Source organism: Melopsittacus undulatus, chromosome 4, assembly GCF_012275295.1.
Source record: "Melopsittacus undulatus isolate bMelUnd1 chromosome 4, bMelUnd1.mat.Z, whole genome shotgun sequence".
In the NCBI taxonomy this organism is placed as follows: domain Eukaryota; kingdom Metazoa; phylum Chordata; class Aves; order Psittaciformes; family Psittaculidae; genus Melopsittacus; species Melopsittacus undulatus.
In genome coordinates, this window is record NC_047530.1 from 103878996 (window position 1) to 103895562 (window position 16567).

At 39.4% G+C, this 16567-nt stretch overlaps 1 protein-coding gene across 4 annotated transcripts in view; it reads left to right on the top strand.

The window, feature by feature from the left end:
• LOC101876914 (protein FAM160B1) overlaps nt 1-15863 on the top strand; it is a 39438-nt gene extending 23575 nt beyond the window's left edge. For all 4 annotated transcript variants that reach the window (XM_034062056.1, XM_034062058.1, XM_034062057.1 and 1 more), the window contains 12 exons: nt 1210-1503; nt 2280-2476; nt 3578-3692; nt 3798-3874; nt 4120-4312; nt 5498-5667; nt 6521-6664; nt 8360-8450; nt 10149-10292; nt 13644-13784; nt 14867-14970; nt 15057-15863. In XM_034062056.1, coding sequence (XP_033917947.1) covers nt 1210-1503; nt 2280-2476; nt 3578-3692; nt 3798-3874; nt 4120-4312; nt 5498-5667; nt 6521-6664; nt 8360-8450; nt 10149-10292; nt 13644-13784; nt 14867-14970; nt 15057-15162 — 1776 coding nt within the window. In that variant the 3' untranslated portion in view covers nt 15163-15863. The remainder of the gene's footprint in view (nt 1-1209; nt 1504-2279; nt 2477-3577; nt 3693-3797; nt 3875-4119; nt 4313-5497; nt 5668-6520; nt 6665-8359; nt 8451-10148; nt 10293-13643; nt 13785-14866; nt 14971-15056) is intronic.
• The last annotated feature ends 704 nt before the right edge of the window (nt 15864-16567 follow it).

Sequence of the window (16567 nt, forward strand, 5' to 3'; positions counted from 1 at the left end):
CATTTCACACTGTAAAAGAAAAAAAGCATGTGTTGAAGGAGTAATTTTTCTGCTGTACTCAAAAATCATACTTACTTTATAGCATGCAGTGTGCTGCTTTTACCACCATGTTGCCTCTCCAGGGAGTTGGTTATGTGAGTGTATCACAACATTCAGTTCAAATTCTGCACAGTGAATGCACATCAATTCAGCAAGCATGCAGAGCAGCTCTCAAGTTTGCTGCCTGAGACTGGCATGTCGTTAGTCCCTGCTGGTTTGTATGCACTAAATGCCATTAACCCCAAATGGTTACTCTTTTAAATTATTAATGCTTGAGATATATTTGTAATGGTTTTGGTGTTATCATAGAGAAGGGGAGCCATTTGGATTTATAATCTCACTACTGTACTCACTTGAAAAATTGTCTTGTGCTGAAGTCTAATTTATGGTTCTAATAAAGTATTACTCACCTGTGCTTATGCCAGAAGGACACTGAATTCTTGCCTTGCAGTGTGTTTCTTCGTGGTATCACAGAGCACAAATTTAAATGCCTTTTTATGGGCTGGAGACAGATTTATGGGAAGATAGGTTGCTTTCTTCCAGGCTAAGTAGGGATGCTTTGTAGCTTCCAGGAAGGGTCCGTGATCTGTTGTAATATCCAGTGTTAACTTCCAGTATCTTCTCTCCATTCAATCTACTCAACTTTTTCTTCGTAAGAAACACAACTTGAGTACTCTGCAGTGATAAAAGACCTTTATTTCCCTTTCCTGTTGAAGATAAAATCTCAAGAAGTTTAGAATTAGTTTAATTCTATGACTCCAACTGGAAATAGTGTTGCAGACATCAGATAAATTCACCTAGAAAGGGATATTTTATAGTATGTGCTGAGGTCTAAAGGTGCAGCCATAAGGTAAATGAAAAACTTCTATCAAATCAAGTGAATATATGCCTTCAGTGGTGGAGAGAAAAAGATGCCATCTCTCTGTAAATGGCATATTAAGCCCTGAAGCAGAACAGTACAGGCCTTAGGAGAAATTTAAGCAGATTGAGAAATGGTTTAGGTTTGAAAACTCCCATGCACCCACAACCCACTACATTCTACATGGTTACTGTTCCCAGCCTTGCAGAGAAGTGTTTCAAATGCTGATGTTAAAAAATTGCTTTTAGTAAAGTTCTGCTTCAGGATGAACAGTCATTTCAACTGTGTGATTCCAAACAAATGCTTTGCAGAATAAGTTAAAAGGAATGGCTTCCAAGGGATCAGCAGATGTAATCACAGAGGACATGATAAGAGGACAAGACTCTCCTGCAACAGACATGGGGCAGCCCATTCAGTCTGAAGAAATGCCCATTGCTGCTGGTGCAGAGCAAATGGAGAAGGAAGATGATCTCCCACAACAGGCAGATGAGCTCTCTTTCAGTCTGGATGAACTAAATGTCGCATCATCACCTGAGTCTTCCACTGTTGGTCCAAATCAAGACTATAATTTAGTGAATTCTCTACTAAACCTCACTAAAAGTCCTGTGAGTTGTTTGGTTTTTTGTTCTATTTAATGTGGTAAAATGAAGTAGTTCAGATGCTGTGTGAAGTGGGCAGAGGGAGTGAATATACATGTATGCACACACTGTATTTTAAATACGAAAAGTAAAACAAGATTTGTTTTGTAGGCAGTTGTAAATTGGCAATTTTCTTTGCCAATTCAGATCGAAGTAAAAATATTACTTTTAGAAAGTAATACTAAAGTTTATTAATAGTAATATGTGTTTCGAGCAATTGGTGTAGAATGCTGTGTGTTTCACAGACAAGCTACATAGGAGGATCATTAGGTTAAATATACCACAAAAGAGTACTTAAAAGACTACTTTGAAGTGTACTGGCCTAACACACATGTTTTGTAAAGGCACTGGAGGTTTGCTTTCTTTAAAGACAACTGCTGTATCTCTTACCCAACTCCATCCTTGAATTCATACTTGGATTCCTTCAGAAAACTTAGAGGTGAGTTGGGTAAGCCTGTAACTGCTACAGCAGTGCTGAGAGCAGGAAATCAAATCTGCTGTACTGATGCAGCCTGATGGTTGCATTTGCATTCTTAGTATTTGACATGGATTTAGGTGAGATTCTTTATTTTGTGCCATGCAAATTCACTATAATTAAGTTTCAATGACTGAAAAGGCAACAAAAATAAAAGCATTCACTCCCTGGCTGGGGAACGGAGAGGGTTTATCTGGGAGATGTTTGCTTCTTGATTTCAAGTGAGCTTCATTCACCCTCTGATTAATTCTTCCATGCCCTTCTGCAGGACGGCCGGATAGCAGTAAAGGCCTGTGAGGGCCTCATGCTGTTGGTGAGTCTGCCAGAACCAGCAGCTGCCAAGTGCCTGACTCAAAGCACTTGTTTATGCGAATTGTTGACAGACAGGCTGGCCACCCTCTACAAAGCCCTGCCTCAGTCACTGGATCCCTTAGACATTGAGACAGTGGAGGCAATTAACTGGGGGTAAGAATTTTGCTTTTGTGACTTTACACCCCTCCCTGAAACAAATTTTCTGTAGGTAAATACGTTGTATAAAATATTCACCCCCACATGCTAAAGTCTCAAGAGCAGAGCTGAGATGCCAGCTGCAGCATAGCGGTATGACTTTGCGTGTCCTGTGTACACATGATTCTAACATGGGGCCAGGTTTGACTGCCAGTCCCTTGCAGAGATTCCTCAGGGGGCAAGTTTTTCCACTGGATTACATTAGTGGTAGTGTAGGTATAGTATCAGGTACAGAGTATTGTCTTGTTCAGGTGTCAAGGATTTAGGAAGGAAACTGTGCACTGTACACAGCAGTGTAAGCTGCTGCAGGAGGAAGGGTGTATTTGATAACAGGCTATTGTTGCAAAATATTTGCAGTAAAAAAGAAGAAGGAAAGTGTTGCTGCATAACTCATCAGCATGAAGCAGAAGATAAAGTCCTGTTATCCTAATTGTGCTTGCATGTTAGATTCTCAAAACATTCCTTTTCCCCACTCTGCCTTCATTATTATGAATTGCTCATCATCTGTTAGTACTGAGACAAAAAGTAGGTATTTGGGAAACCAAGCCAAAATTTCTGGTGTTTGGAGTTTGAAGTTAGAAGGGGAATAAAACCCAGAACTTTATTGGCCTTTACCAAAGAAAATGATGAATTTGTTATTCCTTAGAGCCTTTAAACTGAGATGTGTTTAGCCATACTCTGTGTGGTTTTGGTGGACTTGCTTGAGGTTGCTTAGAGAACAGGGAAGAGCAATTGTCTTAATTTTATGATTCTCTGACTAAAGGAGTTACCAGTTTCTGTAGTCTGTGTTTCCTGTAAGAACAGACTTAAGGGATAATTTTTCCTTTTGATGCAAGAAATAACGTAATCACAGTTCTGCTGTATATGCTATATACCCTTTAGCATGCCCCTGAATGATAGATAGTACTGCCAGATTAGTAGACTGTCAGACAAGCTATTTTAATGTTCACTTCATTGCAATAGATCATTAACTATTCTGTTAAGTTCAATAAGAATGAAGTCCAAGATTCTTCAGCTACTTCAGTTAGTAGACTAAGTATTTTTCCCTGTGTTCTCTAGTTTGGATTCCTATAGCCACAAAGAAGATGCATCTGCTTTTCCAGGGAAAAGAGCGTTGATTTCATTTCTTTCATGGTTTGACTACTGTGATCAGCTCATCAAAGAAGCACAAAAGGTTTGAAATGTTTACCGATGATACAAATACATTCAGCAAATAAGTAGTCCCAGTTGTTTCAGAGCTTTTGAGTTTGAGACATACCATTTTGTACTTTTGTTTCAGACTGCTGCTGTTGCTATGGCAAAAGCTGTGCGGGAACGATTTTTCATTGATGTTATGGAACCCCAGCTGATGCAAACGTGAGTAGCATCCTGCAAGACACAGCACAACAGGGTATGAATCAACCTGATTTTTTTTCAGCTGAAATCTACTGCATAGATTGATAGAATCACAGAATGGTTTGGGTTGGAAGAGACCTTAAAGCTCATCCAGTTCCAACCCCCTTCTATGGGTAGAGACACCTTCCACTGGGCTAGGTTGCTCAAAGCCCCTATGTCCAACCTGGCCTTGACATATCTGACATGAAATTTTTTGTTCAAAACAGGTCAGAGATTGGAATCCTCACATCAACTGCACTATTGCATCGCATTGTTCGTCAGGTGACTTCAGATGTCCTGCTGCAGGAAACAGTCTATTTTATACTTGGAGAACACAGAGAGCCAGAAACTTTGACAGACATCAACAGACATCCGTTGCGACACAGGTTAATCGAACACTGTGATCATATATCTGACGAGGTGAGAAGTGATAATGGTATCAGAATGTCTGCCAGCTACTTCTGTCTTGTGTAGGGACTATTAAAACACCACTGTGAGGACTTCTTATGTTTGTGACAGCAAACTTCTTTTGACAAGGAAAAGAGTTCTGACTGCCTGCCCTTTAGAAAATGAAAGTCAAGCTGTTTCCTTCAGCTAGTGGATTGTTCCCCTTAATAAAGATTCTTTGCTAAATTTGCTTGCTCCCTGTGTATATCTAGTAAGGCTTGCTCACATATAAGACAGGGCAAAATTGGTATCTGTAATTGCATTTTAATTATATGTTTTATCACTGCTGTTTTCCATGTTGTGTCAATTCTGTCATGTCATTGCATAAGCTATAGTTAAAAACTTTTTTATATAAAGTGTGGTCAGAATATACACAACACCAGTTAAAAGATAATATAATATTGAAGCACTTTACACACAGTAAACCTTGTTAAAGTCATTTACTTCATTAAAATCCCTGCTCAGGAGCTGCTTGATTCATTTTTAACATGTCTTCATCCTCTGCATTTCAAATAAAAGCCAAGCTTGCCTGAAATACAGATCTGTGCCTTCACATACACCAGTTTCTCAGTATTTTTACCTGCTCACCCTGTCAGAATGAGTTATGTGTATAAATGAGTTGATCTTTGCAAAGCTAAGCACTGCAAAGCTCTCTTTAAAAAACTGTCTCTGTATTGCCTTAAGTCAGTCTCCTTTTAAAAGCCTACATATCTCCATCTAAAAATCTTAGCCTGTAGTTTTGGTCACAGTATTCCACTATGACTTTGGTTTATTCTGTGTATTTATTACTAACTGTAAGTCCTGTTCTGTATTTCATTGCCACAGTGATCATGGTCTTCCAGCATGGATTTGATTGTAATATGAAAAGTTAGAAGTTCTCTGGATGTGCTTTGTATTGTCATTTTGGCAGACTTTAGATCAGGTTTTGTTTTACTGGAAAAAAGTACATCCACATACTGATTTTCAGATGTGTGTGAATTCATCCATGTTTATACCACATCCAGCATAACAATTTCCTCATTTTTCTTTGGATTTTTACTTCCTTTCATGACATAAATAAGTAATTGCAGTGTTCTAGAATGTACAGACCAGATACATGGCAAAACATGTAAGGCAGCAGTGCATCAGTTTACTGAATTGTCACTTTTTATGTTGCAGATCAGCATAATGACTTTACGAATGTTTGAGCACCTTTTGCAAAAACCCAATGAGCACATTCTTTATAATTTGGTTCTGAGAAATTTAGAAGAAAGAAACTATATAGAATACAAGCCTTTCTGTCAAGAAGATAAAGACGTGGTAGAGAATGGACAGATCGCAGGAGCAGTGTAAGTTTCTTTTTTCAGGGAAGTTTTCACAACAGCTAACTTGGATCCTTATTTTTAGAACAAAGCAGTGGTAACTGAATGAAAAGTGAGTGTACACAGTACTTCAAGTGCTCCAGGTATTAACCCATATCCATAAAATGATGCAGAAATTATTGTATCAGCAACTTATGAAAGTTTTTAGAACAGTAACAGGAAAGAACTCCCCAAACAAATAGGCCCTCAAAGGTCTCCATGTATCAATTTACTTATGCATCTACCTAGCTTAAGTCTATGTGTGTTTGTATTGTTTTCAATTAGACTTTTCTTGAAGTCAGTCACTTAGGTGTCTTGCTTACATTTATGTTCTGGAATCATTTTGATGGAAGAACTTTTCTGGGACACTTTACATAAAATGCCTTTAAATAACCTACATAACTCTTGTAACTCCTTTTTTACTGAGAAGGAGGAAGACTGGTTACACCAGCCAGTGTGGGCTTCTTAACTTAGATATTTCTGAGTAATCTAAAATAACCTAATGATTTCCTTAAGTATAACTCCCTCACATGTAAAACGTGTGGCTAAAGAGCTTAAGTGATTTCATGCACTGATTTTGTATAAGTCAGAAATGTTTAATCTGTTGTTCAGATCGGGAATTTATGATTTTTGTCCAAAACAAAAAGTTTGTTGGGTATTTGTAAGGGTTGGTATTTCTGGATATTAATTAGGTAAAAAGATGTGCCTATGATACTGTTCTGGAAAACACCCTAGTTGTTCAGAGAATTGGAATAGAAATCATGCCTTTTGACCCACACATTTTCCTGCCTCCTGTAACATGCTGTGAATGATAATGTTTTTGTCTAATACAATCTCACAGAGACCTAGAGGAAGATCCGTTATTTACTGACCTGTCTCCAGATAACACATTGTCAACGCAGGAGTGGCTCAGTCCTTCTCCACCTGTCAGTCCAGAACATCAGAAGAACGATGGGAAGACTGAAGTTCATAAAATTGTAAATAGGTGAGAAACAGACACTTAAAGAACTCTCTGAATGTGTGGGTGTCTGCACACACTGTGCAAATTAAATGTACTCTGTAATGGATGTTATTCTCTGCCAGCTGGTAAAATGACTCCACAGAGGAAATTATGTGGCATTTTATCAGAAAGCTACTCCTGAAAGATTAGAGCTTACAATAAGTAAAAATAATTCAACAGAAATGAGAAAAATAGAATAACTTTCCAGATAATAGTGGAGTTGAATACTGAGAATTTGTGATGAAAGCCTCACTGATTATACAACTTTCCTTTCTCAAACATGTTTGCTATGCTTAAATTGCTGTTACAGACTTGGCCTTCCTGGGGAATCTTGCAGTAAATTCCTTAGGGGGCAAAAATACCCTCAAACTTCCTAAAGCTCCTTGAACATATATACATATAAGCAAATAATTGCCAAGCTGGAGATACTCTCTGTTCCCTTAAAATCAAGAGGCACCTCTTGTCACCTGCAACATACCTTCATGAGTGTTAGACATGCCGCAAATTGGATATTGCAACAAGGACAGGCTCTGCTCTAAGCAACTTAGTGATGGTAATTCTCTTAGCAACTAGTATTAGGACAACTGCTGTTTGCTCTGTTAATACACAGTAGCAAAGCAGCACTGGTATTTCAGTGCTGACCTATCTACTTACCCAGAAATAATCAAAGGTGTTAGCCAGAGGAAAACAGCCCAAGGACAGCCAGCATGGAATGGCATTATCACTTCTTGCCCTCTTTCCCCTAGTACTGCTATATATAGTTGATGGTGGACATGGTTTGGAGCAAAGACATAAAGAACACTCTCCTAAATTCACCTCCTGCAGTCTCTGTCACTGAACAGAAATGTTTTCAGGAGTTGCAGTGTTTTGCCAGTTTGTATTTTTTCAGCTAAGATGAGCTCCATACTAAAAGTCATCTCCTCCATATTTCTGGATATAAATCTAACAGGAGCTTCCAGCAGTTCTTTGGGTGTGGGGAAAGCTGAAATTTGGAAACAGGCTGCAAAGACTGAGTTTTATTTTGCTGTCCAGAAATTTTAGGGGTTTTAGCTATTTTTCAAAGACAGCTTCCCTCTAAGATTCAGAATTTCCTCATGCTTTTTAGGTCAGATATTGGTGAAGTAATCAGGACATAGAGTATTTGTGCTGCATACCTGGCAAAAGCTATTTGTAACTGGGACATTTATATTCAAATAGTCCTGTGCATTCTTACATGTTCCACCAACTAACTGTGGTAAATAAGACTGCCTATACAGTAGGTTAAGAAGAATTTTAACTGTAAATCTCCTTCCTTTTTGGCTCATTTATTCCCCAGTAAATTTTCCTTATGCTCTTGTAAGATGGAGTCTGACCTTTAGCAAATACTTGTCCTGGTTATGAATATTCATTTTCATCTCCATTCTGTCTGCTGGTTCTTATAAAATGCTTCCACCAAGGTTTTACCTCTAGTGCTAGATACAGAAGTTCTGAAGTAGGCATCTTGTTATTACAAACAGCAGCTAGAAGAGACGTGCTTCAATAGATTTTGTGTTCTCTATTCTACACATAAAATTATGGCAGAAACTGGATTAATTGGCCAGACAATTCAGTGTTGTGTCGACTGTCACAGGTGATGAGAACGTATTGATCTGGTGCTCTTTGGATTATAGATAATCATTAATGTACTTCTTTTCTCTTTAGTTTCCTCTGTCTCGTACCCGATGAAGCCAAGTCGTCATACCACGTGGAGGGTACAGGTTATGATACTTACCTCAGAGATGCCCACAGACAAGTAAGTCAGTAAAGTCTTCCTTAGTCCTTCAGAGTTTGAAGTGCTTATGAGAATACCCAGGTGGTTCTATAAATAGCCCTAATAAATGCATCTTTGGTAATGGAAGACGGGAAACTTCAATTTTTAGTTTCTAATGAAGACTTACCTTGAGAGATCTTTTGATGGTGAATCCACCTTGTATTACTCTAGTGGGAATAATGGATGACATTAAATGCATTAATATTCATATAACAAACACACTGAGAGAAAATCTGAGCTGCAGATAGATTCTTAATTTGCTTTTGCATTTATCTGCATTCTCTTGGAGAATTGCCTGCCAAGCTGTTTGAAAGGACTAAAGGGAAATTAAAATGCTGCATAGGAGTTATGCAATCTGGGACTTTAAAAATAAAGGCTCATCACAGGGAATGTGCAGCCAAAGGCATTCAGGTTTCAAATTGGGAGTTTTGGTAGGTAGGGCAAGCTTTATGATTGACTGGTTGGAAATAAAAGTGGGGTTTGTTTTCACCAACATAATCTAATGTTTCCTTGGTTAGAAGACAGTCACTGTCTATTTGCAGTTTATTGAAGCCCTGTGAATCTTCTAGAATAGAAAAGTTTATGCAAAGGAGTGGAGTAATTGAGGGAACTATGTTAGTAGGTAATTCAAAAGTTTCATAACCCCTGGATTATGATATCAGCAGTTTAAGATGGGAAGCTTGGACTTCTGTATTTATGATATTGTTTTATCTGTGGTCTCTCCTGAAAAGAAAGGGAGAATAAGTAAAAGGTTGATGTAAAATTCCCCTATGTTCTATTCTTGGATGCCAGAAAACACATATCATCTTTGTATTTCTTTCATGTCTTGGGAGAAAGAGTATTCTGGGAGTTATTAGAGAACAGAATTGCTTTCTGTCACTTCCTGACAATGCTATGGCTACTCATAAAATATTTCCCCCCTAAGAATAGCCCTGCCTATTGCTGTTATTACTTCCAAATAGCTGTTCTGCTTCCATATTTCTATTCCTGGGAGCCTGCACAAGTAGGTAAGCTATAAGCAGTGAAGAATTGCTGAGTCTGTTTTGTCTCTTTTGCTACTGTTTATTCCTGTGTTCGTTATTTTCACTGCTATGACCTATGCTCCTTTCAAGGTGCAATTCCTTGAAAGTGAGACATCAGGCAGCCCATAGCAAATCAGAGACAGACATTGGGAAAGACTGTTGTGGGTGATTGGAAACAGAGGGAAGAGGAAGCCCTGAAGTACTTTTCATCTGTAGCTCCTGCATATATACGTGCCTTTCCTGTCCTGGGAAATAGGGAGCAATATAGACTGAATAGCAAAATAAGCTACCTGTAATTCAGTGGAAGTGTGGTAACAAAATGTCAACAAGAACGTATACAAATGTAGTTCCTGCTTTAGAGGAACCCTGATCAGGATGTGTATTGTTGGCTTTGCTTTGTGTTTTGGCCCCATCTGCTTTTTGGGAGCTGTCTTCTCCACTCATTGTTTCTGAAACTACCCTAGTAGCATGAATGTCAAGAAGAAAATTAGTTGCCTGCATAGAAACTGACAGTGTTTACTTTAGAATGACTGTTCTTTTTGAGCTTACATTTATCATTTAGCTACAGATTAAGGTTTTAAGGTGTATGTACTATTAAAAGGAAATGAAATGATTTCCATTGAGGCTTAAGTCTGTTTTCCTTGCTATATTTTTCTAGTTCCGGGATTATTGTGTCATCTGTTTACGGTGGGAGTGGCCTGGATCTCCCAGACCTTTGGAAAAGTGCAATTTAGAAGCATCCTTTTTTGAAGGACACTTTTTGAGAGTCCTGTTTGAAAGAATGGGCAGGATTCTTGATCAGGTAAGGAAAAGCAGGTTATTAATTCAATTTCTGATACTTCCATCACTGCTAAGGGACAATCATCATAAGGTCCCATGAAGTTTCATTACTGCAGTGTCTATTACAGCATCATATTATTGTGTAATGTCCCATGTCATTGATGCAGGTCTCTGTAGATTGCAGGATCCTGTAGTGATCAGTAATGTCAATTTACTAGAAGTAGTGAGCAATAAACTCTCTTATCTTTGTTAGCCACTTTTTTGGTACCAGACATTTCATTGACCAGAAATAAGAGATGGGTCAGGAAGCCAGTAGTAGTCTCTAGGTAAGCTCTGTGAGTGCTTATGGGAGAAGGATGTTTGAGAGTACCAACTTCTACAATTCAGAAGTGAGAAAAGAAAGTCAAATACTTCCATTCCTATGGTGTATATTCTCTGGATTTTGTTTCCAGTAAACACGTTCTGCACACTTGACTAGATGAAATGGTTATAGGTTGGAGTCATGAAGACTGGTCATCATCAGCTCATAGGAAAAGCAGGCCTCATGGATATGAAAACCTCGTCTGAGCAATGACACACAAGTTGTAGCTTGAAAGATCTTTACTTTCTATAACTTCTGTAGTGTCAGATTTGTATGATTACAACAGAACTAGCATCTGGCATGGAAGCACAGTCCCCAGTTTGATATACTACCTGTCAGCATTTGGGTTAGTCAAGCAAAATGGTACGATCTGTGGTGTCAAAAATGGTTCTTGACACCAGGTAAATTAAAATATACTGTTTGAATCAGAAGGGGCAAATTCTTACTGTATCATACCAAGCCTCTAAAATTCCTAGGGGTTATTCACAGTGAAACACATAAATCACATAGGGAAAAACAAAACAGTCCAAAACAGCAAAACCTGGATCCTGTCAATGGCAATTCTGATATAATTGGTGCCAAGGTCCAAAGTGAAAAATGTTGAAAAGCCTTTAGTGGGGACACAGTGTTACTAACAGCTTGTGTTCGATGTCTGTTCTTTGTTACAATACTATAGGTAGTTCTTGTGGTATTACCACGTATTCTCAGTAGATATCAGCCAACTTTGCAGAGGTGATAGGTATCATTAACTTAGTTTCTGACAGAAGATGGTGAAGTAACTTGTTTCAAGGCTGTCATCTGCCAGATAGTGCCTTCTTCCTCCTGGTGGTATTACACATTTCCATGGAAGTGATTGTTTCCTAAGAAGTTTGTAAGAATTCCCTGAACTGCAAATTTTGCTGGTTTTAACCTTTTTAGTTATAATTTTTTTAGCATGTTACCTGATAATAAAGCTGCCTTACTGAGTCTGCTGACATATGGGCAGAAATAAAAGCTCCATGGGAAGAAGCAGCTTTCCTTAATGCTCTCAATTAGTTCAAATCACAACAGCAATCTGTCTGAACAATGCAGCACGTGTTACTGCTTGGTTTCCTTCTCTTCTTGTGAACACCAGATAATGCTCATGGCTTCAAAGCTTCCTAATGAATTGACTGACTCAGACAGCTCTAAAGACCTTCTTCATTTCAGCTAGGTAGGCAGTGGAATGGATTTTGGATGGAATTTGTGTTTCTGTCTGCAGAGTAAGTTTTCCACAGTAACTAAAATGTAGTGATCTCTTTTACCTATAGCATCTCTGGTCCAGGATCTGAAAGCTTCACTTGTTAGCAGGTTGGAATGAATCTACTGCTTGAATATCAAGTACAGAAATAACTGCCAGTTACTGGGAGAAATACATACTTTCATTTCAAAAGATCTATAAGACAACTCCCATTGCAATGCAGCAGTGTGTGGTAATGAATGAGGAATAAGGAACCTAGTTATGTGCCCACATCTAGTCAGTGGAAGTTTTGCCAGAACAGCTCTGGGAGGCTCTGGAGCTTTTAGACTGAAGAGCAAGTAGGTGTCTCTTTCAGCTTCCTTGACTTCATTGACTGAAGGCTCAACTTGGGTACCTGAACTGAGCTATCTGTTGCCATTTTTGTGATGCCCAAGATATTCCCATAGGCTCCTGGTTATAACACGGATCTCGCAGAATCCACCCTCTGTTGGAACTGCCAAGAGACCAGCAGATACTCCTGAGCATCTGAGATTGCACGAGGTGCTGCTGTGTAGGCAAGTGTTATCAAGGTCTCTGTTGAGTAGGCTAATGAGAGCTTAGACATCTAGACATATCTAAATATATCTGTCCTAATCTGAAGCTGAATTCTTCCAAACTTTACAGAGTTTGGAAGGGAAGAGTCTGTTCTCTGATTCTGCAATAGGATGCTAACTTGAGAGCATAAAGATGATAATTTGAGGCCATGAAATCATCCTCTCCTATATGTGATTATGCCACTGAGGATGTTACTGCCAATATGCAGTCAGAGAGATTGAATGAGGGCCCTGTAATCTGATTCAGGTAAAATCAACAAGGTTGAATTAAACTATGTGTGTTTGGTAACATCTTCAGACTGGCATGGGGATGTACCAAGGGAATGTCTGTCCATCTCTTGTCAGCACAGCCTGTTCCACCACTGAATAGATGGAAGGAAATGCCACTGGTTTTCAAACTTGGGCTGAATTGAAATGTCAACCTGTTTTCACTCTGATGAGAAAATCAAAGATGGAAAAAAAGTACTTGGAACATAAAGAAGCCATGATGAAAATATTTGCTTTTATGGAAATGAGGTTCTCACTGGAGTGGTAAATCCTATAAGCCAGGCACTCTATTTTTTTTCCTAGAAAGTTAGGAACTATTTTTTCCATATGACTGATGAGTGTCTTCCGGCATCTGACAGTGTCGCCTCTTCCATTTGGTTGATCTGGGGAAAGGAGTTAGAATTCCATACTATCTTCCCAGTCTAGGACTGTCTTATCTCCCATAGCATGCTTCCACAAGATGACTGGGCTTTCTGCAATGGTTCTTTTGAAGATAAAGTAGAGGAAGAGAAATACCATATTAGCTGTAAATGTGGATTTGTCTCTCTCATTTCCTCAGCTTATATACTTTACAGTATATTCTCCAGGAGAAGCAAGCAGATGTTTAATCTAGGCTGATTCTATGCTATTTGTTTAGCTACTGAGCTGAAGAAATGTTTTACAGGAAAAGGATTTATCCTAAAGTAAACAAGTGTGCAAAAGCTTCAAGTGATTCTAGCAATTAAACAGATAATAACATCTAATATCAAACTGTCATATTCACATCATTCTTATTGTGGGAAGCAGAGGGTTTGGGCCTGACTTCTAATCTGTTTTTTTGATCTTTATTCATAACCCTTTATATAAGGTTCTAGCAGTTAAACAAACACTGGCAGGATGAAAAGAAACCAGCATGAAAATAACTGAGCTCTGTGTTTTCCTGTTTTATTGCAGCCCTATGATGTGAATTTACAAGTTACTTCAGTGTTGTCCAAACTGGCCTTGTTTCCCCATCCTCATATCCACGAATACCTTTTGGATCCCTATGTAAACCTAGCTTCTGGCTGCAGGTCTCTCTTCTCAGTTATTGTCAGGGTGAGTAAACACACAGTTAATACCTACATATGGCTATACAGCACTGATGTATTTATTAGCTTTGTACTTAGTGATAGTAGTTGCTGGGTAGTTTAAGTTGGCAAATGGTTTCTCACTGAAAGTAGATACTTATGTTCTTGATTTGAATCGAGATATTGGACTTTCTACCAAAAACATTGGAATATTTCTGTGTCCTCATGTCAGGGGCATTAGAACTGGATGATCTTAAGGTCTTTCCAACCCAAACCATTCTATGATTCTGTATCTTCAGAATTGTTTGCTTAGCTTCATTGTGCAGAGTATCCCCCCTGGCAATGATGTTGCTTTAAACTGGACTAGGTCACGTTGCCACTTGCAGGCAACATCCCCTAGTGCTTTGGGAGCAGGCCAAGTACAGGTTTGCACCTGGAGGGGAAAGAGATGGTCTTGATACTACACACACAAGCAAATGACACTCCTGAATATCCTGTGCTTGGATGAATATCTCTGCTCATCCTCTTAATTATTTTTTCTGATGAAGACTGTTCTTGACAGCAATGTCCTGGATTTATCAAAATCCCCTTCCTTTCCAGCTCTGATTCCATCTCTTCCTGCCAGACCTGCATCCTTGAAGGGCTGGCTGAGTGCCTGTCACACTGCAGTCTCCTCAGTCAGAGATCCTTCGCCTGTCCCACTCACCAGCTGTTATTAAGCTGGTCGGGAGCCTGTTAATGATGCTTGCCCAATACTTACAGAGGGCTTAGCTCCCTTTTTCCCCTGCAGCCCTCCCCATTTCAAACAGAATCTTCCCTCTCTCCTCTTGTGCTTTCCCTAAATCCAGGAATTTTCTCATCAATTGCCTGTGTCAACGTTTACTAAAGACAAATTAATCATTAATTAAAATATGTAATAACATTTGTAGCTGCGGCAGGTAAGGCTCCGGAGTTCCTGCCCTTTGGTATCTCTACTTTCTGCACCCACCCCTCTCTTTGGTAGCTTGTTTTGTGAGGCTGCATCCTGGGCACAGAAGGTTCATTTAACCTTGCTGCCAGACACTCTGCAAAGGTGTTAACTTTGTGTGTTGATGGCATTGTGCTTTCCAGGTCGTCGGGGACCTCATGGTTAGAATCCAGCGCATCCCGGATTTCACTCCCAAACTTCTGCTGGTCAGAAAACGCCTGCTGGGCTTGGAGCCAGAAGGGCCCATGTAAGTAAACATTGCACATTCTCCAAGAGCCATGGCTGGGTTTTTTAGGTTGGAATCTTGATTCTCTGCTGTTTTTCCTTCCTCAGCATTGACCACATGACGTTACTAGAGGGCGTGATTGTGCTGGAAGAGTTCTGCAAAGAGCTGGCAGCAATTGCATTTGTGAAGTATCATGCCTCATCTACGCCATAAGCAGCCTTGATGAGCAGCCAGGCTTGTAAAGCCACCCAGCTTGTTTCAGTCGAAAAGACTATTGACAACACCCCGATAAGAAGAGGTGGTGCCTCCTGGCAGAGCGTCAGTTGACATTTGGCAGAATGGCAAGACAAGTTGCTTTCACCAGATGTTGACTTTGCAAGAGAGAGGGATTCAAATGGACCTAGAATACGACTGAAGGAGTTTGGAGAGAAACCAGTACACTGCATTTCTAGCCACTGTGTGAAGAGCTGCAAAAGCTGCATGAAGAACCACAGACATCAGACCTTGGTTATTCTGTTGTAACAACGATGTTTAGAGAATTGGGTCTTTTGTATGCTCTGGGGCTCACGTGCACCAGTTCGCTTTTGTGACCATATTACTTTCAAAAGCAGATTAATTTTCTAACATTTTTATCTCTTAATTCTTTTTCTTTTCAGTTGGAAGGAAATCACAGCTATAGATGCAATGTATATTATTGAAAAAGAAGAGGTTAAAAGAACCCTACCAATCCGTACACAATAGGATATATTAATGAGGAATCATTTTTGTTCTGGTGAACCCTAAAGACAACTCTGAGCCTCTTTCCCCAATGGATTCATCCAAGAGATATATCAGTATAAAATCAATACTAATGGAATTAATCCTGATTCAGCATCACATCTGTAACAAATATATCTGAAGCGTACATGTTCCTAGCATGTTTGCCTCTGTCATTCCATGTGATTGCTCTTCAGGTTGTCTGTGTAACTACATTTGCTTTAGGTTTTTATATGTGAATTCTAGTTGCTTGACTTACGTCACATTTACAGGGCAATTAATTATAGGTCATTAGAAGTTGTTGCTGAAACAGTATTTTTGATTTCTTTTAAATTGGTATTTAGCCTGAATTGGTTTAAGAATCTTTTGTGCCTTGAAAATTGGCAGCATAAGCATTCATGCTTTTTAGCAGTGTTTTTACTGCTTATCTAACCATCACAGTAGCACCCAGCAAAAGATTCACTGATGCCAGTTCAGTTGATACCCTATACAGGACCAAAATATTCTCCTGCTTTCCATAATGCTGGGATGCAGAGATGTCTCTCAGTGAATCTGTTTCATTATGAATACTATCAGTCAGGGCAGGTATTTGCACTTCAGGCAGAGGGCCATTCGGACCTCAGTGTGCTTTGCTTCTATCTCTAGCATGATGGCAGCCTGTGCTTCAGACAGTTCTTGCAGCTCACTGCCACATGTGCACTGTCAGGTTCTTTAGCCTTCAAGTGCTTTAAGCTTCAAGTCACACTGTGGGGCTTGGATTAGAGACCTGTCCCACTCTGCACAAGTGTGTAGTACCTCTTTCCCTCCAATGAACACAACAGTGTAGGCAGGTAAGGTAGAGTTTAGCTCCTTGTGTTTACAT